Source organism: Vigna unguiculata, chromosome 4, assembly GCF_037176805.1.
Source record: "Vigna unguiculata cultivar grain cowpea cultivar isolate G323 ecotype 2 chromosome 4, ASM3717680v1, whole genome shotgun sequence".
Taxonomy (NCBI): Eukaryota; Viridiplantae; Streptophyta; class Magnoliopsida; order Fabales; family Fabaceae; genus Vigna; species Vigna unguiculata.
In genome coordinates this window covers 38,371,860-38,398,770 of record NC_140795.1, presented here as the reverse complement: position 1 = coordinate 38,398,770, position 26,911 = coordinate 38,371,860, and the positions used below count along the sequence as shown (strand labels likewise).

General features: G+C 33.2%; 1 protein-coding gene and 1 pseudogene across 1 annotated transcript; one reads left to right on the top strand and one right to left on the bottom strand.

Annotated features, from left to right (window-relative positions):
- Positions 1–1,904: 1,904 nt before the first annotated feature.
- LOC114181721 (TMV resistance protein N-like) lies at positions 1,905–5,631 on the bottom strand. Its single transcript, XM_028068254.2, has 4 exons — positions 4,998–5,631; positions 3,725–4,826; positions 3,311–3,583; positions 1,905–3,211 (listed from the first exon to the last, which is right to left on the bottom strand). Exons 1-4 carry the CDS (start codon positions 5,495–5,497, stop codon positions 2,066–2,068), a joined length of 3,021 nt encoding a protein of 1,006 aa, XP_027924055.1. The 5' UTR covers positions 5,498–5,631; the 3' UTR covers positions 1,905–2,065.
- An 11,927-nt stretch (positions 5,632–17,558) lies between these two features.
- LOC146887130 (UPF0481 protein At3g47200-like) lies at positions 17,559–18,267 on the top strand (annotated as a pseudogene).
- The last annotated feature ends 8,644 nt before the right edge of the window (positions 18,268–26,911 follow it).

The following is a 26,911-nucleotide window of genomic DNA, read 5'->3' as shown; positions in this document are numbered from 1 at the left end:
ATATATATATGAATATGAGTGACAAAATAATATTAAATTTATATTTTAGAATTGAATTTAAGATTTTTCTTTCATCAGTTAAAATTAATTTTATTTCGTCAAAATGTAATTAATTGTGATGAATATTAAATTTTTCATTATTTATATATATTATTTTTGACTAATTTTTATGAAAAGATATTATTAATAACAAGACATTAAAACATATTTATAGATTGTAATAATATATATATATATATATATATATATATATATATATATATATATATTACTAAAACTAATTTTTCTTACAGTAATATTTATTGATGGAAAACTATCCTCGTATAGGATCGTTCTAATAATTTTTTATCAGAAAATTAACAAAATAGAAAAAGTGAAAGAAATCATAGATAAAGAAATTTAAATTAATAAGTAGAGAAATATTTGTCAATTTAAATTAGAATGTCACATATAAAAATCAAAATTCTAAAAGAAAAAAACTTAAAGATTATCACTTTTTAACGCTTTCACAAACTTTTTAACACTTCTAGTGTTACGATGCTAATTTATATCTACATTAATAAACTAACAATATATGCATCCCTTATGCAAAGATAAAAATAAATAACCCGAAAAGAGTGTCATATTGCTTTCAACCTAAAAACTATGCTAATTAGATCTATTAAAATGAGTCACTGGTTTGCCGTTTATTGAGTTAATCTAATCCGATTTTTCAAATTATTATTTCTAGTGGATTTGTATGTCTCAACAGTATCCTAACTCTCCTATTTACATTGAAACTCTTAGTTCAAAATCCAATTGTTTTCTATTAAGTTTAATTAAGGGGAAATTAACAAAGAAACCATTTTGAGATTTATTTTCTATTAAGTTCAATTAAGGGAAAATTAATAAAGAAACCATTTTGAGATATATTCCTATATTCATGGGAGGTAATTTAGTTTATACACCCTTTATAATCACTCTCTTGATTGTTATAAAATAAAACTAATAATAGAGAAAAGAAGAGAAGGAAAAATAAAGAATGAGAGAATGATGAACAACTTTTTTGCGTCTCTTAATATTAATAAGAAGAGTCATATTTATATATATACAACATGTAACCCATAAAAGATACACATCAAACTAAAAATTAATACAAATATTTACATAAAACATAAAAGATAAATAGTAATGAATCATATTAGTATTGAATAGCTATATCATATCAATGGATGATCATTAATTCATAACCTTAATGAATTTGTTTAATATCTTCTTAATTGAATAATTATTATCAAATCCAATCTCTTAGAATTTTTTCAAAAGAAATAAATCTTCTTAATTTAGTAATTTAACATTTTATCTCTAAGAAAATTTTTTAAATAAAACAAATCTCTTAAATTAAATTAAATAATGAACTATTTTATCTCTTATAATAGTCTTTTAAATAAAATACATCTTTTTAATTAAATAATTGATAAACCACCTTATAGATATATATTTCTTATTTGTTTTCTAAGAGTCTTACAGACTCCTAATATAATAAAATTTTCATCCACGAAAATGTACATAGTGAAATTTTTCTCATGTCTTTCCCTCAGTAAAATTGATAAACTAATTATTTTAATTTTAAAAAGACTTTTTAAAGAATAAATTTGAAGAATAAGAAGAAATCCCGTTTACAAATAAGGACCAAGCATAGAAATTCTGGATATAATTTGGTAATGTTCAAGTGCATCCTAGTTACTTGTGCTTTTTTGTAAAGAGCTAGGTAATGTAGAACGTTTTGTGTTATTGTAGAAAGGGAGAAACCGCCTTTCTCCCTCCTGACTTCCCACTTTCTCTTTCATCAATTGCCAGTGTGTTTTGAAAAAATAAATCTAAAAATAAAAAATTAAATTCACATAAGCTGCAACGTCAAGGAGTAAAAATGTTGTCACGTGGAAGTTAGAATATCATTCTCCTAAAGTGGACGCGACCGTTTAATGTGGGTGCGACCGTCTCTACCTAATTTCCAATATTCAAAAGCTTTCTAAAATCCTCTAATGACATTGTACAAAGAACTAGGTAATGAAGAAGAACGTTCTCAGTTATCGTAAGCACGAATATCCTCTTTATTGTTTCCTTCCTCATACACACCAATCAGGCTCCAAATTAGACTTCCTCCACCAATGCTCCTTTTTGTTTTCTTATCTTCACAATTTCTTTGCATAGGGAAGTCTAACTGAAAATAAATCTTAGCTTTATCCCACTCTCGCTCTGAAATCACCTCATCCACTTTCCAAATCACCTCATCCACTTTGCCTTCTAGATCACACCAAAGTATTGTGTTACTCCCTCCTCCAACAATGAAATTGCACAGAGCACTGAATTGTAAAGTATTGTTAATGAGTACTCTGAACTTCAAATTCATTACTACGACACTTTTCAACGCAGGTGCTAATACTGAACAACATAGCGCTACCTTAGGAAATTTGTTTCTAAATCGGAACATATTTATCTCTGAGTTCTTCTGGTTTAACCAAAGCCGGTCATCTTCCAGTTGAATTTTTGAGAATAACAATCTTAAATCAGAATGCAAAAGCTGATGCAAAAGCTGATTAGGAGGGTAAACTCGGATGACATTATTGGGACTTACGTATGAATAATACACGTCAAGATATACGTGGTGTGAATTATACACATCAAGATAGACGTCAGAATCACCAATAAGCATGGCCCTTGGAGACACCTCTGAGCTCAACTCTTCTTCAAAAATTTGATATACTTCATGCCCATAATCCACTACCACTTTAACTTTCGGCATTATGCTTATACTACCTGGTACCTGATGAAGCTTCTCACATCCCTTCAAGGACAATAGTTCCAGCCAAACAAAATTTCCAATAGAAAATGGCAATTTCTCTATGCCTGTGCCGTCTAAATATACTTTCCTTATTTTCTCCATCTTTCCCAATACTTCAGGGAAACTCTCAAGACTTTCGCTCCCCCAAAGATCCAAAGTTTCAAGAGATGTCAACATGATGGAGGGTGCAAGAGCTTTCAGCTTGGTGCAGTGTTTAGCACTCAATAACCGAAGTTTATCAAGAAACCCAATTGATTCATCTATGTTAACCAAATTAGAACATCTATCGAGACGCAGAGTTGTTAAGAATGGTGCCTCTCGTAGGCTCCGTAGATCAGTTAAGAACGTGCAATCTTCAAGGTTTATTACAGATAATGATTCCATCATCTGTGATATAAAAATTAAACGGGTCAAGTTATTATCTTTTAATGTAGAAACTCATATTTAGAAAAAAAAACAAAACAAAACTTAGATAGGTAAACATGCCTTTTGTGGTTTGAACATCCGAAGTGAACTTTCAGGCATAAGGAGTATCTCAAAGCGTTTGGGATTGAAATCAGAAGGTAAAGATGGCGAAGGATAGCAACTCCAGTCTACCACTCTCAAGCTATTTGGTAGATGCTCGGGAACTGTAGAAAAGCTTGAACCTTTAATGATCAAAATCCTCAAGTTCTTCATTTCCTTGAAGGCTTTTCCATCCCATTGCACTTGTATGTTGTTGTACCCTTCAAGCTTTATGAATTCTATTTTATCAGATCCCTTCCATGCCAGAGAATAGTTTATCCACAAAAACATGCATTTTGATTAGCTATGCCATCCACGGATAAATATATAACTATTTTCTTATAAAGGGATGAACATGAACAAAAAATAGCACAAATGTTTATTATATCAACATACCGTATTTTCTTCCAAAACATGAACAATATCTTCGTCAAACCATAATCTACTACGTCTGCCTGGCTCAAGTGTTGATTCCTGCCTTACAATTTCTCTTCCTGTGTCCCGAATTAGGTCATGCATTCTTACAAAACCAGAAGAATCAATCTTTATGAGAGATCTGTCAGCCAACACTCTCAAACCATCTTCTACATGAAAACCATGAGCTTTTAGCATTGGTGTTACATTGCTCAATTCATAGGTATTGAAGAAACAAGCAATGTCTAGGAAAATCCCCTTTTCATTTTCTTCCAAACTATTATAGCTTACTTTAAGTATCTCCTGTATCTTTTCATGAGGAATACCTTCATATTTGTCTAATGCAGAACTGCACTCATCCAAACTTTTTCCAAATAATTGGGATCCTATAACTTCCAGAGCCAACGGAAGGCCACACGCATAAGAAACCGCACGCATTGCAATTTTCATATAAGGTGGATCAACTTTACCATTTTTGAAGGCATGCCAGCTAAACAATTCCAAAGCTCTCTCAACTTTTAATGGTTTAACTTCATATAAGTTCACCACCCCACGAGCATCTAGCAAGTGCTTGTCTCTTGTGGTGATGATGATAATACTTCCAGAGCCAAACCAATCACATCCCCCAGCAAGTGCCTTCAACTGCTCTAATTTGTCAACATCATCAAGAACTAGAAGGACCTTCTTCTGTTGAAGTCTCCTTTTTATTAATGGTATTCCTCTATTGACATCTCCCACTTTGATATCTTCTCCCTTGAGTATCTGAGAAAGTAGTATTTCTTGAAGTTGGACATTCCCGTGCTTATTAACTGCCTTTTCTCTAATGTCAGGTAGAAAACACGAACCATCATAGTGCCAAAAAATAGTGTTATACAGAGCACGAGCAATGGTGGTTTTACCTATACCCCCGATACCATAAATTCCTATCATGTTGACATCAGACCCCTCTCCAAGTAGAGATTTCACTCCTTGGACTGCATACTCCAACCCAATTGGTTTATCAGCAACATGTAACGGGATGTAATTTATCTTTGCGGAGATCTCTTTAACAATCTCTCTGATAAACTCAAATTCTGGTTGAGACCTACCCATCATAATAAAACGTGTGAACTAAAACTAGAGCATCATATTTGTGTATAGTTCATTCATTTCAATCACATAAAATTTTGCATCCATTTCTCTTTCCTAATACGAAAATTATCAGCAAAAGAGAGTTTATAAAATATGTGTGTAATAAAAGAAGAGTATGAAATACCCATGTCGGAAATGCCAGCCTGATAGATTAGCTGCTTCATGTAAAGCCTTCCTCCACTTTTGTGTCTTCTCATTGTCAGCATCATTATGGAACCTAGCTTCGTGTTTTGACAATGCTTCTCCATAACTTCCAGTCTGATGTCGAACTTCTGATGGATCAACTCCATAAAATATTGGATAAATTGATCGACCCTCTTCCTTGGCGCATTCAAGGATCTTTACAAGTTCATTTAAGCAATAAGTTGAAGATGCATAGTTTTTGGAGAAGACAACGATGGAAATCCTTGAATTTTGAATTGCGTGGAAAAGAGCAGGTGTAATTTCTTCCCCTCTTCTAAGACCCTCCTGGTCAATGAAAGTATGAATGCCCTTCTCGCACAAGGAATGGTAGAGATTATGAGTAAACTGATAACGAGTGTCTTCACCTCTAAAACTTAGAAAGACATCATAAATCCATGTATGACTGGAGGAAGACAAGGATAACGAGATTCTCCGTGCCATGATTTAAGAACTTGAAAAATACTATGAAGGATGAGAAACAAGGTTGTGATTAGTGAGAAGCAATTAGTTGTATTTAACTTGAAGATCTGGTGGGTGTATTCAGTCTTTTGCGATGGCAGAGGTACTTGACAAAATTTCCCGGACCACATTGCAGAAAAGTCATGTATAAACGATTGAAGGGATAGATACAGATTCCTTAACTTCATCGAGGGAAGATATCTAGCGAACCAGTAGCGGACATTCATAGGGATAATGGGTATGGCCCCTTCAATTTTTATAAATTTATATACGTTAATATATAATTTTAAATATACTTTTCAAAAAATTAATATTTATAATATATTTCATAATATTTGATATTTTAATAAATTTGTATATATCTATATTTATATACTTGTTGTCCACGTTTATTTTTTAATTTTATATTTTAAATATTTTTTAAATAAAAATAATTATTTTATTAATATTATCTTTTAAATGATTATTTATGTAATTTAATTATTTTTTTATTTGATTTTTTTTTTAAATTTAATCATTATAAATGAAAATTATAACATCTCAATTTTAGCATCTTAAAACTAATAAAATAGGATATTTCATCTTAGTGTTCAAAACAGATAAACAAATGTATAAAGTATATTAATACAGTCTTACAAATGACCATTTGTAACTCTAAACACAAATTAACCACTTACAACAACTTCCTACTGAAACCTCCTTCCGATCTAAAAGATGACTCCTCAACCTCCAAAGATGTCTCTGAAACTCCAACTACCACTACTCCCACCGAATAGGTGATCATCGTAAAAGGAAAACATACAACACAAGACAGAAACACAGAAGAAGGGTAAGCTAATGACTTTTAAAGAATTTTCTTAAACCATATAATATTGATATATCTAACAACTACAGACAAGTAGATATCCACATATATATATTTATAAACTACGACTCAACTAATCCGGATACATGCATTGCGGTCAGATCCAGTCAGTTCTACCCTTGTAGTGGCATCTCATGCTCTGCAGAGCGACAAATTAAGAGTGAAAACTCTACCACATACAAGATAAGTCCGTTAACACCTATGGTCAAGGAAAAATCCCTAGGCTAGGACATCCTGCTTCTCTCACCACATACCACATTCCTCTCTCCTTGAGAATTTGAATGGTTATTAGAGCATCAAGATAACTTCTAAGACAATCTCTACCTCAATGCATACACTACCACAATCACTACTAATCCTCCTTGGGTTAGCATCAACCAATCTCAACTCAGTCTCATATAAACAATCTCATACCAATATACTCATCATTCATAATAATTACAAAGCTTTTATGATAACTAAAATACCACCCAATTTAACTCAAAAATACAAGTTTCAGGTTCTGACTCACTCGCCCAGCCACTGGCCCATTCTCGCCCAGCTAGTACCACTCACCCAACAACTGGTATAGGTCTGGAAGTTCCTGACTTGGAAATTCGCCCAACGAGTAGCACTAGCCTAGCCACTGGCCCATGCTAGCCCAGCGAGTATACAAATCTGCATAATTCTGCAAATCAGTGTTCTGCATAATTCTACAATCAACTCATTCGCCCAGCGAGTAAGCAAATCTGCATAATTCTACAAAAACTGATTTAGCAAAATTATACCTATTCAACCAGTCCATACAACTCCAAAACCTCCACCAAAGACCATTCGAGTATCAAACATTAATTCTATCAAAATATTCACACCAATTGCATCCAATTGCACCCATAACATACAATCATTCTCAAACAACATATAAAACCTAAGTATTTATCGTTTTCAAACATCACAACTCAATTCACATATCAAACACATCAGTCAATTACAGAATAATCATATAATAACATTCCTAACAGGTTTGTGAGACATAATAGACATTAGTTTCCCTTACCTGGTATCCTACTTAAACAACTCTATAAACGTTAGACGTCTTTAATTCCACGGGATGCTCTAACTACACATAAAAACATCATAAGAATGATCAGGACATATCATTATGATCACTGATCAGTAGAGACTCATACTGATAAATAAAACGATGCATGCAAGCGAGTCTATTTATACTAAAACCTTTTTAATATTAAAATAATCGAGTCTCACTATTTTTAAACCATTGTCACTTCTAAAATACTATTTTCTACGATTTTACAAAAAATAATTATAGTAAAATTATAAAAATGATTTATATTTAATTTTATAATTATAATAATAACAATAATTATAATTTTATTATTTTTTATTATTATGAAAAAAGTGAATACAATGTTTTTACTCGTTTATATAAAATCTTTGAGATTACTTGTTTTGGTTCCTATTTTCATTCAAAAATATTAAGTTGATCCTCTAGTTTTTTTTTTTTGTCTCAATTGGGTTTGATTTTTGAAAAAATGATGCAAATTTGTCATTTTTATTAAATTTAATCAGATTTTTCATCAAAATTGAAATGGTGAATAAGGATGATTATTTGATTTGTTGGTGTAATTGACGTAATTCTAGTATCATTTTTTTATGAAAGATCTCTTTTCTGTTTTAAAAAATTTAACGAAAAAAATTGACTTAAAAAAAACTAAAGGAACAAATTGACATTTTTTAACGAAAAAAATGACCAAAAGAGTAATTCAACCAAAATTTTGACTGAAAATCAACCATTGTAGGATACAAATTGTAGATGACTTTTCTAGTTTTTCTAGTTATACACGATAGCTTTCTAATTATATAAATTAACTCATTTTTTAAATATAATAACTATTTATTATTTTTTAACACATAATTAAAATAAAAAAATAACAAATACCCGTGTATCTGCAAGGTCAATATCTTGACAGTTCATTTCTTTCTATATATATATATATATATATATATATATATATATATATATATATATATATATATATATATATATATATATATATATATATTCTTCTGTTTAAATAATTACTTATTTTTAATTTACCTTTTATAATATAATTATTTATTTATTTTTTTTAAAATAATAATTATTTTATATAATTTTAACAAATTAATCTAACTTTTTTTATTTATTTTATATATTAACTTAATAATATTATTATAATATCACTTTACCGAATAATATATATTTATATATATATAAAATAAATTTTACGGGTTATATTATTAAATGTTTGATGTAACATCCATAACTATCCTATTAATATCTCAACTACCTAGATAGTAAAAAATATATAAATTAATAAGATATATGATGTAATTAAATAGGAAAAACTGAATTTTAAACTAGGGTTTATATACATATGTTAAAAAAATTCGTATATGTGGGTATTTGCGGATAAATTTCATAATGCATATGAAAAGGATATTGTAAATGGATATGCATGGATACAGGTATAATAGTATCCGTACTGGTGAATATTGTAAATGAATACTGTTTTTAAATTTATACCTGTATGTTAACGGGACGGATATGAGTATCATAGTATCCGTATACTCTAATTTAAATTAAAAAAAACATTATTAAAACATGAACACATCAATTTTGAATGGGTTATTTGTTATCAATTGGTTTTAATTCATTTCTTTATAAACGGTCATTCAACACTATTTAAATGAGTTATTTACACTATGTTTAAAATTTATGAATGTTATGCATTGTATTTTTATTTTTATTTGAATTTATAGTTAAAATATGTTATTAAATATTAAACTTTTCATTTATAAATACCTGCGAGTACCCGTGGATATTAAAAAAATATGCGGGTACCCCCATAACGGATACCTGCACGGATATGGATACGGGTACGAAGCGGATATTTATCCAGTAGATAGGGTACGGGAGAGCTACTATCCGTATTCTACCCGTCACGTTGACATCCCTATGTGCATATACATGGTTTCTCTTATTAAATTATCAAATATTTAGGTGATAAAATAAAATTTCAAACTAATTTAATTAATAAATAAATAAAGATATTTATTTAATAATTAATTAATAAATTGAATAAGTATATCTAAAGAACCTTTTTTATGGTACAACTTGCACTAGAAGATTTTCCAGATTTTGAAATCTTAATCCCTTTTTTTCATAGATTTGACTAGTGAAGCTTTCCTATATTTTATACCTGATCTATTATTTCCATAACTCGATCCACTACCAAATTTGCCCATGACTTTTGAAACTTGAACCATTTTTCTACCCTTTCTCTTCTACCTTGAGTTATTATTTTAGGTCTTTGCAATGTCCCTTCGAATACTTTCTTCTGTGATAGCCTCCTCATTTTTCCTTATTGCTTCTGTAACATGTGTCAAGAAAGAAGGAGAATTAGTACCAAATCAATTAGAAAGAATGGACACATGGCTATTGATCCAGGTAAGAGCAAAATCAGGACAAGCACAAGGTTAAGGAAAGAGAATATACTGCTAAAGGATTACATGTCAAGGTAGTCCAGGTGTTTGCTCTTTTACTTTGTCTCTCTGAAATTCTTTCCCCTTTCTAAACCCCGATCATTCTTCTCTGTCCCTATCCTAATTTTGGTTGGTATAACTTTTTGTACTGGTGAATTGCAGATCATGAATTGAGGAAGGCAAATGGCTTATGGAATTAATTAATTATTGAAATTCGATTTGACTATTTCATTGTGATGTTGCATATTGTGCTTTTTCCTTTCAATAATATAAATAGTTTGTGTTACATTAGTGCTTCCATTATGCTTCCATGGTCGTTAAAACTCATTCTGAGGAGATAGGTCGTATTGCTAATACAAAGGATATTAAATTCTCATAACACAATGAACGTATGAATTAGATACAAGCATAGTTGAATTAGATCTTACAAAATACGGCGAAGATGCATGGAAGTTTGTCGAGCTTCGGGGTTTCGGGAATATCGGGAATCACATGTTAAGGAGATTTCATTGGGTTTCCCTCATTTTGATGGAACTACACCGGTCTTGGAGTGGATCTTTAAGGAAGAAAATTTTTTCACGTATTATAATACTCTTATTAATGTTGCTAGGGTGGATATCGTTGCTATGCACTTCGACAAAGAGGTTATCATGTGGTTTCAGATGTTACATAAGATTGAAACGGTTAATAGTTGGTCAGATTTGACTAAAGCAATGGAGTATCAATTTGGCCCATCCTTTTATGATTGTCCTATTGTTGACCAGTTTAAATTGACGTAAACAGGTTCTATTTCAGAGTATTATCTGCAATTATGGTTCTCGCTAATATATCTATTGGATTAACGGGTGAAGCTTTGTTGAACGATTTTGTTGTAGGATTGAAAACTGAAATTAAGCGCGACGTGGTAGCTATGGCACCTCCTACATTGTTCCAAGTAGTGGCCTTGGCCAAATTATATGAGGATCAATATTACCCGACATCGAAATCTGTTAATACAAATTATACTCATCTGTATTCTTCTGTCACTGCAGATATAGCTACACCCAATAAAGTTGTTTCCAAAATAGCCGATAAACCTTCCTTACCAGGTCTGTTGCCAACCCCTGTTGCGCCACCATTAAAGCACACAAATGTGAAACACATCAGCCCTATAGAAATGCAGCTTCGCAGAGAGAAAGGGCGATGCTATTTTTGTGATGATAAATTTTCATTCACTCACAAATGCTCGATTAGACAATTATTGTTCTTACAATTATTATTCACTCACAATTCCATATGCAAACCATTTCAGATTCTGAACAAAATATAGATCATCATTTGTCCTTAAATGTTCACAAGGGAGGTATTGGAATTGGTACGATATTTTTTTTAGCATACATATGGTTACGACAATTTTAATTGATGCTAGTAGCCTAGACAACTTTTTGCAACCTAGAGTGGCTAAATTTTTAAAGTTATGGTGGGTAATGATAACTACACGGAGGCCGAGGGAGTGGTCAAGAAATTGAGAGTTCAAGCCTAAGGAAATATATTTCAGCTACCTATGTTCTTCTTACCCATATCAGTTGCAGACCTTATTTTGGGAGCAAGTTGGTTGAACACAATTGGTCCACATATTACAGATTATGATATATTGCAATTGAAGATTTTTAGGAGGATGGTAGATTTCACACATTATAAGGGGATTCTAGCTTGGTTCCTGAACAAGCTCAACTTCAATTACTGAGGTTTATAGCATGCAAGTTACCCGCACAAATGGAGCCTGAACTAGCTTTGTTGTTGCACACCTATAGTGTTGTCTTTTATACACCCACCATTTTACCTCCTCAAAGATCTCATGATCACGCATTTCCCTTGCTGGAAGGATCTCAACCTGTTAAAGTCAAGCCTTATAAGTATTCGCACAGTCAAAAGGAGGAAATAGAAAAATTAGTGAATAGCATGCTTGTTGGAAGATTTTCTCTGTTGATAATTATTCAACAATCTAATTTCTGTCCAATTTTCAATTTTGTTCCTTTTGTTTAACCATTTGACTAGTTTTAACCAAAATTTGTTCGGAGTTGACTGCTTTGACCATTTAACTGCCGCATGAGAGGCTGCCACGTGACATCCCTTTCTCTCTCTCTAATTAAGGTTTTGCTAGGGTTGCTGCCTCAAGGGATGGATGATTGGTGTTCGTTCTGCTGTGCCTTCGTCTTCAGGTGCGGCTACCGCAAGGGATGGAGGGGCGCGGTGCAAATCTATTCCAACGAGATGAAAGAACGCGTGCCATTGCGAGGAAGGCTTCGTGGGATCAATGGTGATTCTGCAACATTCTCTAGTAACACTTGCATAGATCTCGTGTGTGAACTGCTTCGTGCAGGTGTTGGTTCATGGTTTCAGATCTATGTAGTAGTTGCAATGAAGATGGTGGTCGCTCGTAGTGGATCTTGATGCAAGTGCATGTTTCAAAACTGATATAGATCCATGCTGGTTCGAAGGTGTTGAATCTCATCTCTGGTCCGTTCAGGTGCATGATGCTTCCATGGCTGCTACTGTTCGATTCTTGTTTTGGCGGGGGCAGTGTGAGGAGATTTGATTCGTGTTGGTTGTGTGAACTAATACAGGTTAACATCAATGGTGGTGACATCACGTTTCTATCGTCGATGAAATGAAGATAGCGAATTGTGGTGGTTTGGCGCGACGTTGAACCTTGCAGGTTCCATGGTGGTGGCACGTAGTGGTTGCCGGCGTTGAAGTGCATGTACTGGCAACGTTGAAGGTGGCGGAAGATGCCTAGGTTTTTGGCTGGTTGTGGAGAAAGATGGAAGGTTGAAGATGATGAGGTGTCACTCTCTAATGCAGATGTGTGTGCAAGTATAGTGACATGTGTTAGCATATGGTTCGCCAGATTTGATAGGCGAGGATTGCCAAACATGATCTGGTTGAGTTAGGTTTAAGTGGTAAGAGAGATGTAACTTAGTAGAAAATAGGGATGCATAACAATTCCTGAATTATTTCTTTGGACTTAACTTGTAATGTGGAAAACTTTTAAATCCACAATTTTAATGACCTAAATTAAATTTCAGTTGCATCAACAAATGTTAAAATATCCAATAATATTTTATACAACTAAAGTCACTTTTTATGTCATTTTACCATATAAACTTAATAAGTTCAATAATCACAAATCTTGATTAAATTAATCCTTAAGCACAAAAAATCAATTAAATAACTAAAATTAAACATTAAACGAGGACAAAAATATGAACTCATCACTCTTCTTATCATCATAGTTTAGCAATGACGCTATTGCTGCTTTTGGTAGGCTTCCACTATCCATAAGTTCATACATAGAATATGGTTAAGATCCCAGTCAATTACAGGACTCTTTGAACAGTTATTTTCGCAATTTAAAGCAAATATATTGAAAGCTCAATAATATATGAAAATGCAGGCTGATAGAAAGAGACAGGATTTGCACTTTAAAGAAGGAGATTTGGTTTTGGTGAAACTTCAACCTTATAGGCAACATTCTGTTACCTTAAGGAAGCATAAAAAAATAGGAATGCAATATTTTGAACCTTTTCCAAGTGTTAGAGAAGATTGGCACGGTTGCATATAAGTTGCAATACTAGAATCGACAAGGATTCACCCGGTTTTTCATGTGACACTCCTTAAACCATTTCAAGGAGTGATTTCGTAGCCTTATGTTCCCATACCCCTTACATCAGCAGAGATGTGTTCACTCCTCAATCATGTTAAAGTGTGGGACATCATAATTATAAAAGGACTTAACAAGGAGGTTTCACAAGTATTGATTCAATGGGAACACACTGATGTCATGGTTGCTATGTGGAAAGATTTCCAGGACATTGTTGATTCTTATCCTCAGCTCAACCTTGAGGACAAGGTTGTTCTTGATGGGAAGGGCAATGTAACATGTGTCAAGAAAGAAGGAGAATTAGTGCCAAATGTCGTTAGAAAGAGTGGACACATGGTTGTTGATCCAGGTGAGAGGAAAATCAAGATAAGCACAAGGCTATAAGGAAAGAGAATATATTGCTGAAAGATTACGTGTGAAGGTAGTCCAGGTTTTTGCCCCTTTTGCTTTGTCTCTGAAATTCTTTCCCCCTTCTAAAACCCTCATCATTCTTCTTTGTCCCAATCTTAATTATGGCCGGTATATCTTTTGGTAGAGGTGAATCGCAGAGCATGAATCGAAGAAGGCAAATGGCCGATAGAATTGAGTGTTGAAATTCAATTTTAATATTTTTTTGGCACTGTTGCACATTGCGCTTTTACTTTCAATAATATAAATAGACTGCGTTACAACTTCCTTTATTTTGTTGGCCAAGTCCAAGTGTTTTTCAGCAACTAAACTTGTTACCTTCCCTGCATGAGAAAAGAACATTTTAGATATTCCAAGTAAAGCTACATATCTGTAACAATCACAATGCAATGTCTAATGTACAACTGTAATCTAAGTTATGATGACTAAGATGTAATAAGGTAGCATGGATCTGGTATAAATATAGAAGAAACCTTGTATAACCCGATATGATACATATCAAGATCTTTTTCTTCCTTTCTTTGCTTTGGTACAAAATGACCAATTTTTTAGCGTAGTTAAAAATGCTGCATGTAGATATTTAAGTCAATTTCAAGGTGACTGCAAGTGAAAATTCTTTGCCAAAGTATATACCAACCTAGGAACATTGACCACAACTTCCATTTTTACAAATATTAATGCAATACTGCTTGTAGAATAAAGATCATGATTATCAATTCATGTAAATGAATAAATTAAAGCTTAAAAGATTTTAATTGCATCTTAACTTTTAAAAAAATTCTCAATTAGGTCCTTTTCAGTAAAAAAAAATTACTAACATTGTTAATTGCATGCACATGTCAATATCTGATTCTTTTAATTTTTTAATTTTTTAATCGTTTTTTTTATTTTGTTACCACGCATCATGTCTCTTGTGTGACACGTGACACTGTTAGTGCCACATGGAACTGCCTACACACACTATGTGTGTGCATGGAAAACAACATGTATATATAAATTATTTTTTTTAATTAAAAAAAACAATTTCTTACATCATTTTTTATTCAAAATAAGAACTCATGATATAAGTCAACAATATAACAATAATATATATGAAAGAGTAACATAAAGTTTATCTTCAACAATAATATATAAAAAAACAAAAGTTACCTTTAGTCAAAATGTTCCTCCAACTTTTAAAACCTATAAAGAAACATTCAAAAAGTTAAAACATGTTAATGACAATCAACTTATTGCCAATTAGAATTCAATGAAAATAAACTCAATTACTTGTAACAATGAAAACATCTGAGTCAGGTCATCCGCTTGATTTTTTACTAAAAAGATAGCACGATAAGTAATATGTAGCATCTTTTAATGGCGAATACTCTAACCATGAAGGAAATAAGCTAAACCATGTGTACTGAAATCTTCTTGGATGATCATTTTTACCAGACAACGAATAATTTTCTAGATGCATTTGATATGGACCCCATTTTAGATAAGCCCTTCGTACCTCATCAATTTGATTTGGTGGGTATTGTCAGATTTGAAGACGCTTCCCCAGATCACGTTCTAAAGTATTCTCAAATTCATTATATGTAACTTTAGGAACCTTAGAGAGTTGTTTTTCGTTTTCTTCAATATTTGGATTATCATGAAGTTTCTCAATTTTAGATGACATAGATGCATTTTTTTTTCATCTTCAACACAAACCTTCCTCTTGAAAAAAAAATCAATTCTTTTACTCTTTATCATAATTTTTTTAATATAAATTTGTCAATTGTCTTACAAAAAGATAAAATTATGAATACCTCAAATTAAATCTTAAAAGTAAGACTTAATATTTTAAGAAAACTAATAACTTCTAAATAATTAGCTTCCTTTACCTTAGAGTAGATTCCTAATCTTGCTCTTCCCTTACACAACTTCAAATCCTAAAATAAATCTATCTACACAAAGAAAAGTTTGATCAACAAGTAAAGCATGATTTTATGATCTATAACAGATAGATATATGCTTAGAGCATAGAAAAGCCACATACAAAAAGAAAACAAATTGCTTAAAAAAAAGAAGGGAAAAATGAACTTACTCAAAAGAAGAAATTGTTCAGTCCAAAATGTTCATTAACTCTTCAATTTTGTCGTAGTGCAATTTGATTTTGAAAATAATAAGAAAATGATGGTGAAAATTGAGATGGAAATAAAACGAGAGAAAGAGATGGAAGGACGGAAGAGAAAAACCAAATAAAAAAATATAAAAAATTATAATAGAGAAAAAAAAAACATAATTTTTAAATTTTAAAAAAATTTCTAAACTAAATTAATATAAATAAAGTAACAATATATAAAGTAGTAACGTATAAATAAAGTAATAATATATAAATATGTTTTTTAAAAATATATAAAAAATAAAATGAAATAAAAGTTAATTAATATAAATAAAATAATAATATATAAATATTATTTTTTAAATAAATAAAAAAAAAGTAAAAAAAATGGACGGGGGGCTTCCCTCTGTCGTAACCTTCTTCTTCCGCCTCTGTATAAGAATGGGTAGAAGATAAGCTAGTTGTAATTTCATCCTCAGTGTTATAAAGAGTAGAAAGATATTTTTATCCGTTCATCTTTGAAGCTTATATAGTTCGCATGCATGTGAAAGAGTGTTACACTGTTTTCAACCAGAAAAGCTATGCTAGCCAAATGCTGGACGATGGATCCATATACATTATCCGTAAACCATAAATATCATTCAGTAAATAATCCATTAATGAAGTGCAATTTATAGCCATTAGAATTGGAATAGTGTTCATGCATGATGGTGTTGACTTGAAAAGACTTCAGCATAAGGAATTATAAAGCCAGAATCATTGCATCAGATGAACCAGACAGCAGTTGCTGAGTTGAGGACCGGTGATTTAAATCTGAAGATTAATCATATTCTCAAAAATTTGAATTTTATAAAGCTTTAAAAAAATAAGACCAAAGTCTTAATATTAGAATTACATTTGAAATATTTATTTTTGGTCTAGTTTTAAATGATTTACCTTCAATCTTGGAACTATATTTAAATAATTTATCTTCGTAAAATTTATCTTTTTTTCTCTATTTAGTTCCAATCTTTTCGATTTCAATGCATCCATGAATATATTGTTGTTTGCACTAATTATTTTAGCTGGAGAGGATCTGTGTTGTTGAACATGGGGAGTTAGGCGTGGTACTAATTTGTTGGTTCAAGTACTTATTGAATTCATATTTTTTTTAAGTGGGTTGATTTATTTGTTATTGTGAAGTATTCTGCTTTGGTATCAAATGAATTATCCTCAATCTTGGAACCATATTAAAATCCAACTTGTTTTTAACTGTTTTACCAGTTTGACCGGTGCGTACTTGATGGTGTTTTTAATAAATAGCTAGATATTTTCTCTTTTTTTCTTGTTAATTTAAAAAATATTTTAAATCAAATTTTAAAATATTTGTTATATCAATCATGTTTAAGAATGCTTATTAAAAACAAGTATTTATAATTAATTACCAGTTACTCCACCTTTAAAAGAGTTATTCTAAATCCTAATATTTGAATAAGTTATTATATAATTTTAAATGTTACAGAGTTTTAACCGAATGGAAGGAGAATCGAAAGTTTTGGCGATTGAAATACAACTTTTAGAGACAGAATTGACTGAGCTGCTTCAAAATGTGAAAGCTCCATGGATGAATTCCACATGCAATGCGTTTATATGGTATCACCAACTATCCATGAAAGTAATTCTAAAGCTTACACACCTCACATTGTTTCCATTGGCCCTTATCATCACAAACCATATTACCTTAGTAAGGAAGACAACAATTTTGAGACAATGAAAAAGCTTAAACTCAAGTATGTCAAGGGATTTATAAATCGAACACAACTACCTATGAGAGAACTTGCTGCTAGAATTAAAATTTTGGAAGAAAAAATTCGAAGTTGTTATGTAGAGCCAATTAAATATAAAAGTAATTATTTCTTGAAGATGATTTTAGTTGATTCTAGCTTCATAATTGAGTTTTTACTAAGATGGCATAAACTCGAGGATTGGTTGGAAAAAGACCCTTCGTACCTCAACCAGGGATGCAAATGGATATTGGGCATGACTTGATGCTACTGGAAAATCAACTTCCATTCTTTGTTCTTGAACAACTTTACAGCCTCACTGGTGTGAATGAGAAATTTCTTGACATTACTTTCAATTATTTTGAGATGAAAAGTTTAAGAAACATGTGTCCAAGAGAGAGTCCAAAACATTTCACTGATTTGTTAAGATCTTCTATAATATCATCATTGGTTATCTAAAGATTATTGCTTAATTAATTATTGTTGTAGATTTACAAATTAATTAATGTAAAGTTTCAATTAATTTGTTGGCGTTTTCACTTTCAACCAAAGTACAGTCTCAATTAGAAGTGAGAACTTTTAGATTATGCACAATAAATTCAACCAAAGTACAGTCTCAATCAAATTTTACTATGCCTAACCATGTCTATTCTTTTACCTCCTCACCAAATAAAAAGCTTAATTAATCAAAGTAAAATCTCAATTAATTTTCGTTAGAGTAAATACCTTTAATCAAAGTAAAGTCTCAATTATTGGTAAAAACTCATTTATTCACATGAAAGTTTCTAAATAAAATCAAAATAAGTCTCAATTAAATTTAAAAACCCTTAGACTCATATGATCAACATGCATATAGATTTAAAATCATTACTTTTTACGTGATTCAAAGATAAAAGACATAGATGAATTAAAACCTCAACAATAATAAAAAAAACAAAGAAATTAATTGATCTAACCTCAGAATCCAATTAAGAAATTACAATGGAATCAACCCAAGAAGTTTAGAACTCCATGAATGCAAAATAAAAATAAAGATAGAAGAATGGAGAGAGAGAAAGGAAACGAAATTAGGCCCCCTAAAGGTTCCTAAACTCCGAAGTCCCGAGCTTGCCCTTTTCTACTTCTCCCTTGGTCTCTTTATATAGGCTTTGGGCTGGACTTTTCAATTGCTAAAACCTCCCAAATATCTTTTAAAATAAAGATAAAGATAAATATTCACAGATATTTGGAGAGATATAAACTATTTGACAAATATAGTTGGTTAATAATTTATGATATAATTAAATTAATTAATTATTTAAAGATATATGATAAATTATCACCAAATAATATTTGTATTAATTTTCTAAATAACCCATTTTCAATCCTGTAGTCCAATTTTGTAGAGACATCTAAAAATATCAATATTTACAAATAAACCCTCTCCTTTGACCAGTCTTTGACTTTTTGACCAGATTTGACCAACTTTTGACTAGTTGACTATTTGACTGTACATCCATTGGTAGGATGAAACGTGGCAGTTCCTCTCCCTCTCAAAAATTAGGGTTTCGCAGATGCAATGGAAGCTTGAGCTGCTGCAATGGCGGCTGCCGGCGCACGGTTGCTTCTAGCAAGGGGTGCTGACGGAACTATGTGTGGACGACGAACGGTGCGCGTCACTAGTGCGGTCTTCTTCTTCTTCCATCTGGTGCGCGTGCTCTCTGTATCTGGTTCGTTCTCGCTCGCGGAGAAGATGATGGTGGCGCTACTGCATTTCTGTTGGTGATGGTTGCGCTACTGCGTTTGCATCGTGGTCGCGACGTGAACGAAGGTTGAAGATGGTGCAGGTTCTGGGTTGTTTCGCTGCTGAATGCGTGGAGGTGCGCTGGTGGCTCGCGGTGGTCGGGAAACTTGTTGCTGGCAAGGGTGGCGGCTGCAATGGTGATGGAAGGAGAGGAGAAAATTAAGGTTAGGGTTTCATGTGAGAGATGGAGGAGATGATGACATGGTAGTGTCTAATTGATGCATATGTGTTTGCAAGGATTAATGCCACGTGTCAGCGTATGGTTGGCCTGATTTGAAAGTTGAGGATTAAATGGTAGGAGGGGTGTAAATAAACATATTACGGGGTGTAGAATAGGTTTTTGGTGAGACCCATTTAGAAAGAGGAGAGTGTATAAGTAAAAACTAGGGGTGCATAAGTGATTTTTCTAGAACTTGCTAATTTCAGCCTTATTTAAAAGTAGTTTGTAACTTTAATCAATTTATTTTCCCACCTTGAATGAGCTTAATCTTAACTTCAAATGCATCAACAAACATTAAAATATCCAAAAATAATTTATGCAGCTAAAAATCACTTTTTAACACATTTTTATCACACAAGCTCAAATAGCCTAATTGTTAGAATTATCAATTAAATCACTCTTTAACCACATAAATTCAATTAAATACCCAGAATTAAACACTGAATGAGGGCAAAAATACACACTCATCAATAGGCCCCTAAACATTAGGGCAGAAAATAAGTGGGCCTTACACTTAGATTACAATAAAAATTTTAACTTGTAAATACTCTCTACTTTTAACAAGTATTTAAATAATATATCACTATTTTCATTATATCATGTAGTTGAAGGAAACTCTAATAGTGTGTTTGGATGAGGCAATTTAAGAGAGTAATTTATTTATTTAGAAAATTTCAATTTCTTTTAAGTAAAATGATTGATTAGATGAGGAAATTAAAAGGAAATTGAAATTGAGAAGTTTTAATAAAGTATTTCAAATCACTAAATAGTAGAATTTGAAATTTACTCAGGAAATTGAAATTCCACACTTTATGGAATTCTTCATTGTTCAAGATTAGATGTGTCAATTTGACCCATACGACCTAGATGACTTGGATGGGCTGGGTTGGGCCGACAAACACACGGGTCGAGCCAGCCCGATGACCACACGAGTCAGGCTGACCTGACGATCTTGACAGACCAGGCAGAAAAGAGTAGGTGGGACAACGATTAAGGTGGGTTGGCGGGCCCAACTACCAAAATGAACTTGATGACCCAAACCGAACAAGCGGGCCAAACGACCCAAATGGGCCCAACGACCCACACAGGTCAGACGGGCCCCACAACCCAAATGAGTAAGGCAGGTCCCATGAACCAGATGGGTTGGGGGGCCCAACAACCCCAACAATTCGGGTCGAGTCGATGAACTTAAAAAGTTCGACCGCCTGATGGCCCAAATGAGCCTGACCGCCCTGATAATCTAAACAGGTCTAAATGGCCCGACGATCCGGATGACCGATTGGCCCGACAACCTTAATTGGTCAAGCGAACCTGATGAATAAGACGAGCCTAACGACCCAGATGGCCATGTAAGGCTGATGACCTCGACGAGCTTGGTTGCACTGACTACTCAAGCTAGTCAGGCAAGGCCGATGACCTTGACATGCCCAACCAACCTGATGACTCAAACATGTCTCACCGGCTCGATGACACAGACGAGCCCGACCAGCTCGACAACGCAAACAGGCTCGATCAACTCGACGACACAAATAGACTGAGTCAAGCCGATGACCTCAATGAGCTTGGCTGCACTGACGAATCAGGCTAGTCAGGCAAGGCTAACGACCTTGACGAGCCCAACAAACCCAATGACTCAAACATGTCTAACTAGCTTGATGACACAAATGAGCCTCACTAGCCCGACGATGCAGACTAACTCGATCTGCCCGATGACCAAGATGGACCAGGTCAAGCCGATAACACAAATAGGTTGGACCCAGTCGACGCCCTATAGAAGTTGGGTCGGCCTAAAAACTCGGACGAGTCGAGCAAGAACGACGGCCGTGACGGATTCGTCCAACCTAACGATGCAAACAGGCCCTATGACCCAGACGGGATTGGCCGGCCCGACGATCCAAACAAGTCTTGCCAGCTAACCGACGTAGATGGGCTTGACTGGCTCGATGAACCAGACGGGCCAAATCAAGCAATTTCCCAAACAAGCCGAACTGAGACAACGACACAAACGAGTCAAGTAGGGCCAACGACCTTAATAGGTTCGACCTGCCCGACGACGTAGATTAGCCCGACGAACTCGACGATCCAGACGGACTTGATCAGCCCGATGACCAAGACGAACTTGATCAGCACGATGACCCAGACAAACTTGATCAGCCTGATGACCTAGACGGGCATGATCGGCCCGACGACCCAGACATGTCGAGCCGTGTTGATAACCCAAACATGTCGAGTCGTGTCGATGATCCAAATGGACCGGACCGAGTCGATGACCTTGACAGGCTTTAACAGCACGGCGATCAAGATTGGTTGGACTAGTATGACGACCCAGATGAGCTGTGTCGGCCCTATTGTCTAGATGACCCCATGGTTTATTTTTCGTTTTTTTGGCCTTGTGGAAATTTTTAATGTCTAAAATTGTTCGGTGAAATTTGACCAAATTCCACTAAGTCGGACATGTCTAAAATTGGCCAAATTTGGTCGAGTTGACTTTGGTCGAAATGTGGTCAAATTAGGCATAGTGAGCCCTAGCTGAATTAGACCGAATCGGCCTCGACCAAAATTTTCTCCGAATAGGATCCAATCGGCCTCGAGATAAATTCAGCTGAGACGAGCTTGTCTTAAATTCTTCCAAATTTGGTCGAGTTGACCACGATCGAAATTTGGAAAAATTTGGTCGAGTCAACACCGACCTAAATTTTGCTGAATGTGACCGAGTTGGCTCCAACCTAAATTTGGCCAAATTGGATTAAGTTTACACCAGCCAAAATTTGGCCAAATTCGGTCAAGTCGGCTCGATCGAAATTTGACCAAATTTAAATATTTTAAGTTGACAAATATATTTGTTAAATTTAAATTCAAAATTTATGTTTTAAAATGAAATTTTATCTCATAAGAGAAATTGAATTATTTTATTCAAACAAGAAATTGAAATGTGAGGTATTCCAATTACTCTATCCAAACAAATTATTTAGAAAATGAAGGGAATTCAATTGCAAGAATTTCAAATGCAATGCATTTCAATTTCTTAGAATTGTTGAAATGTTTCATCCAAACACAAGGTAATTTTTTTCTACAACAGGACGGATGAATTTTTTACCAAAGTTTGTTAATACAAACATCCTTTCTTTTACGCTTCTCGAACCAAGTAGTGTACGTTTATGTATTTTTTTTTTTTTCTAGAACATAAGGCATTGTGCATTAAAATTGGAAAATAGATCGTAAATTGCAAGAAATATAAAATTGTGAAAATGGGTTTTGAACTAAATATAGAACTTGAGCTTTGATCAAATGGATTTTGATCTTTGTTTCCAATAACCTTTAATGTAAGCTAGATTAAGGTGATCACATTATACTCCTTAGAACTCAATCTTTAATCCAAATATGAGTGTAGATAAAATGCAAAGATTAAAATTATTCAAATAATACCCAAGAACATGTTCTTTAGGTCAAAACTGGAAAATGAGTTTTCAAGCATCATTTGTACATTCAAATTGTATAAAGTGTAAATGGAAACTATAAATTGGACTAGAAAGTAAAGACTCCAAAGCAATGAAAGAAACGTGGAAATTGAATTGCATTAAAAGTCGAATGTAAAGCCCGGTTCAAGATTACAAATACAATGAACTCTAGGTATTTTCTGCTCACATCGTAGTATGAACAACCAAGGACTTCACAACACAAGCTTCTTCCCAAACCCAAAAGACTAGAAGTAATCAAAATCCTATAACTAATGAAAATTGTAAGGTGTTATGTTTATGAATGAGTTGTTGATTTATGTTATGTGTTATGTGTAACATCCCGTCAGAATATTACGAATTTTAATAATAAATAAAGAAATAATAAACAGTTTCATTTAATAATACCTCATTTCTCAAAACGCGGAAAATTTAAAACTTTATTAGATTAACAAATGATTCGAAATCCATAATTACAAAACTGAAAGTGTTATCAACTAGGCCATGAGCCTTACAATTTATTACAAATCCAACGATATAAAACTTAAACATAGAACTCCCATGACATCACCAGCACCACCTGCATCAACATCATCTACTCATGTGTGCCGCGCACACGATCATCGCCAAACACAAGCAGATAGGGTGAGCTTAACAGAATAAGCATACAAATATATTCATATATATATATATATATATATATATATATAAGTCATTTATATATTTCATGCAACATGCCAAATAAAATCCCTCTATCGATTTCATCTCCCCTAGCCACAACCAGGTCATTCGTGTTCTACCTCTTTTAGTAATTACCCCAAGGTGACTTGCTGTCATACTTATCGGCCACAACTGATAGAGCATGTACGGGAACCATTGTTACGGATCAAACACCGCAACGCCAAGTGGAGTTCCCAAATACGAACATAGTTCGTAACATCCTAAGACTACCAAACTCGTTAGCTAACTACTGAGGAGGGCAATCTCTCTAGACCCATCCATACTGGCCACAACCAGCACACTCCCACCGGCAACACTCACCAACTTGAGCTCAACTCAAGGGTTTCTCGTGTTCATCCGCCATCCCGAGCTCAACTCGAGGGATGCCATTTCGAGCTCAACTCGAGGAATGCTAAGTGCTTAACCCCTATCCCAAGCTCAACTCAAGGGATACGTTCCGAGCTCAACTCAAGGAACACCAGCAATCCCACCTTTGAAGCATCACCAAAAGCCTTGTAGATCACACATGTAGAATCAGCCACTCAAAGTTGCAGCAACAAAATTGTCTGGCGGGGGACACGTACCGCCAGGCACAGCCGCTTCCAGATCGCTTAGCGGGGGACGCCTACCGCCAAGTGCCAAGCGCCTTGTTGCTCGTTGTTTCACCGTCACCGCCTGACGCATCATCCGTTATCGCCAGGCGCCACACCCTCTGATGCTCACTGGGACTACAGTTATTGCCTAACGGTCTAAACCCACTGCCAGACGTTGTATAAGTACCTGCACAGTTCTAGTATTTGAGTATTTCTGCACATATTTGATTCTTCACTCCAAGCATCAATATTCACGATGCCTTTCACCAATCCAGTCGAATCGCTTCCCTAGTGGCTAACTTACTATCTAGTTTCCTACTTCCATCTAAGACCAACCGTCCAAGCGTACAAAATTGGTTTTCTTAAGTAAACCTTATTCATCACTCCATAACACAATGTACTCACAGTGCTTATTCCTTAATATCATAATTAACTCAATACCAGATTCACTCTATAGATCATGCACACCCCTCCAAGTTAACTAAATAACAAGCAAGATACTCCACTGTAGGCCAAAGACACAAAACTACCTACTCTTACTACCACTTCTCCCTGCTGCCTCAACTTAAAGCAATTACACTTATTGATTAACAACAGGACCCTAAGTGATTCCTCTAAAATGGCACCACACCATTTTTCTTCCCTTATTATTAAACATATCCAAGGTTCATCTAAGTATTAATTAGTCCCAAATACATTAAGAACATCCTCCACTTGGCTAATTCTATTTAGGCTTAAATATACATTTAGTCCCTATTTTTGTTGATTTTATTCAATTTGGTCCCTATTTTCGTTTTATGTTCAATTAGGTCCTCATTTTCCTGAAATTATGGTCAATTTGGTCCTTTTCACTAACGGTGTTTAAATAGTTAATGTTTTTGAACAGTACATGCCACGTGTCAGCTCCTAATTTTTTTTAATTTTTTTTAATTTTTTAATTTTTTAATTTCAAAAAAATGGTTCACGTGTCAAGACACAATTGTGTCACATGTCAATGCTAGTGCCACGTGTCAGTTTGTGGTAGTATTATTATTTTTTTTGTTCAATTTAGTCCTTATATTCGTTATTTTTGTTCAATTTAGTCCCAATTTTTGTTAAAATAAATCAATTTTGTCCATTTCAAATTGACACTAAATTTAATATTTTTTATACAAATTATATTAATATCTTTTTTAAAATTGACCTTTGAATTTATTATTTTTTAAATTCAATTATAAATTATTAAATTTAATTATAAGTTGAATAAATTATTATATTTAATTGCTAAATATTTTTAAAATTGATATATAAAAATATTTTAAATATTCAAAATATTTTAGAAAAATAAACTAATATTTGTAAAATTAACATTTACATATAAAATATTTTAGATTTTAATATCTAAAATGCAATAAAAGTATTAAATATTTTAAATTTAAATGTGAATTTTAAAAATGTTAATATATATTTTTAAAATTTTAATAATTCTATTTTAATAATATTTAAATAATTATATTCTCTTTAACCATTGAATCTAAGAATTATATTCAATTAATAATTAAATTTAAAAAATAACTAATAATAATGTCAATTTTAAAAATTAAATAGTTCTATTTTAATAAAATTTGGGACTAAATTAAACAAAAATAACCAATATAAGGACTGAATTGAACAAAAATAACGAATATCAAGACTAAATTGAACAAAAATAAATAATACAACTCTAAGCTACATGTGGCACTAGCATTTGACACGTGGCACAATTGCGACTTGACATGTGGACACTTTTTTTGAAATGAAAAAAAATTTTAAAAAAAATTTAAAAAAATTAAAAAAAATTAAAAAAAAAATTAAAAAAACCAGGAGTTGACACGTGGCATGTACTGTTCAAAAACGTTAACTATTTAAACACTGTTAGTGAAAAGGACCAAATTGACCACAATTTGACGAAAATGAGGACCTAATTGAACATAAAATGAAAATAGGGACCAAATTGAATAAAATCAACAAATATAGGGACCAAATGTATATTTAAGTCTTCTATTTATAGAAACCTATACCAATTGCGGAAATAATCCTGACCTCTACCACACTCTAATTATTATTAATTTCCTTCAGCACCATTAAACCATTCCAATTCTTTCTAGTATAATTCACACATCAATCACCCTAGGTCTTCTTTCAATCATGTTTCTTCATAATAACTCGGTATTAACTTAGTTTTCCACGGACCCAATTTTTTCTAGGCACCTTCCAGCCACACAGATTATTTAAACTGCGTTGGCGCCTGACAGTTCATTGCGTGCCACCAGGCGGTGCATAACCTAAACCCTAAACCCTAAACCTGTTCCCA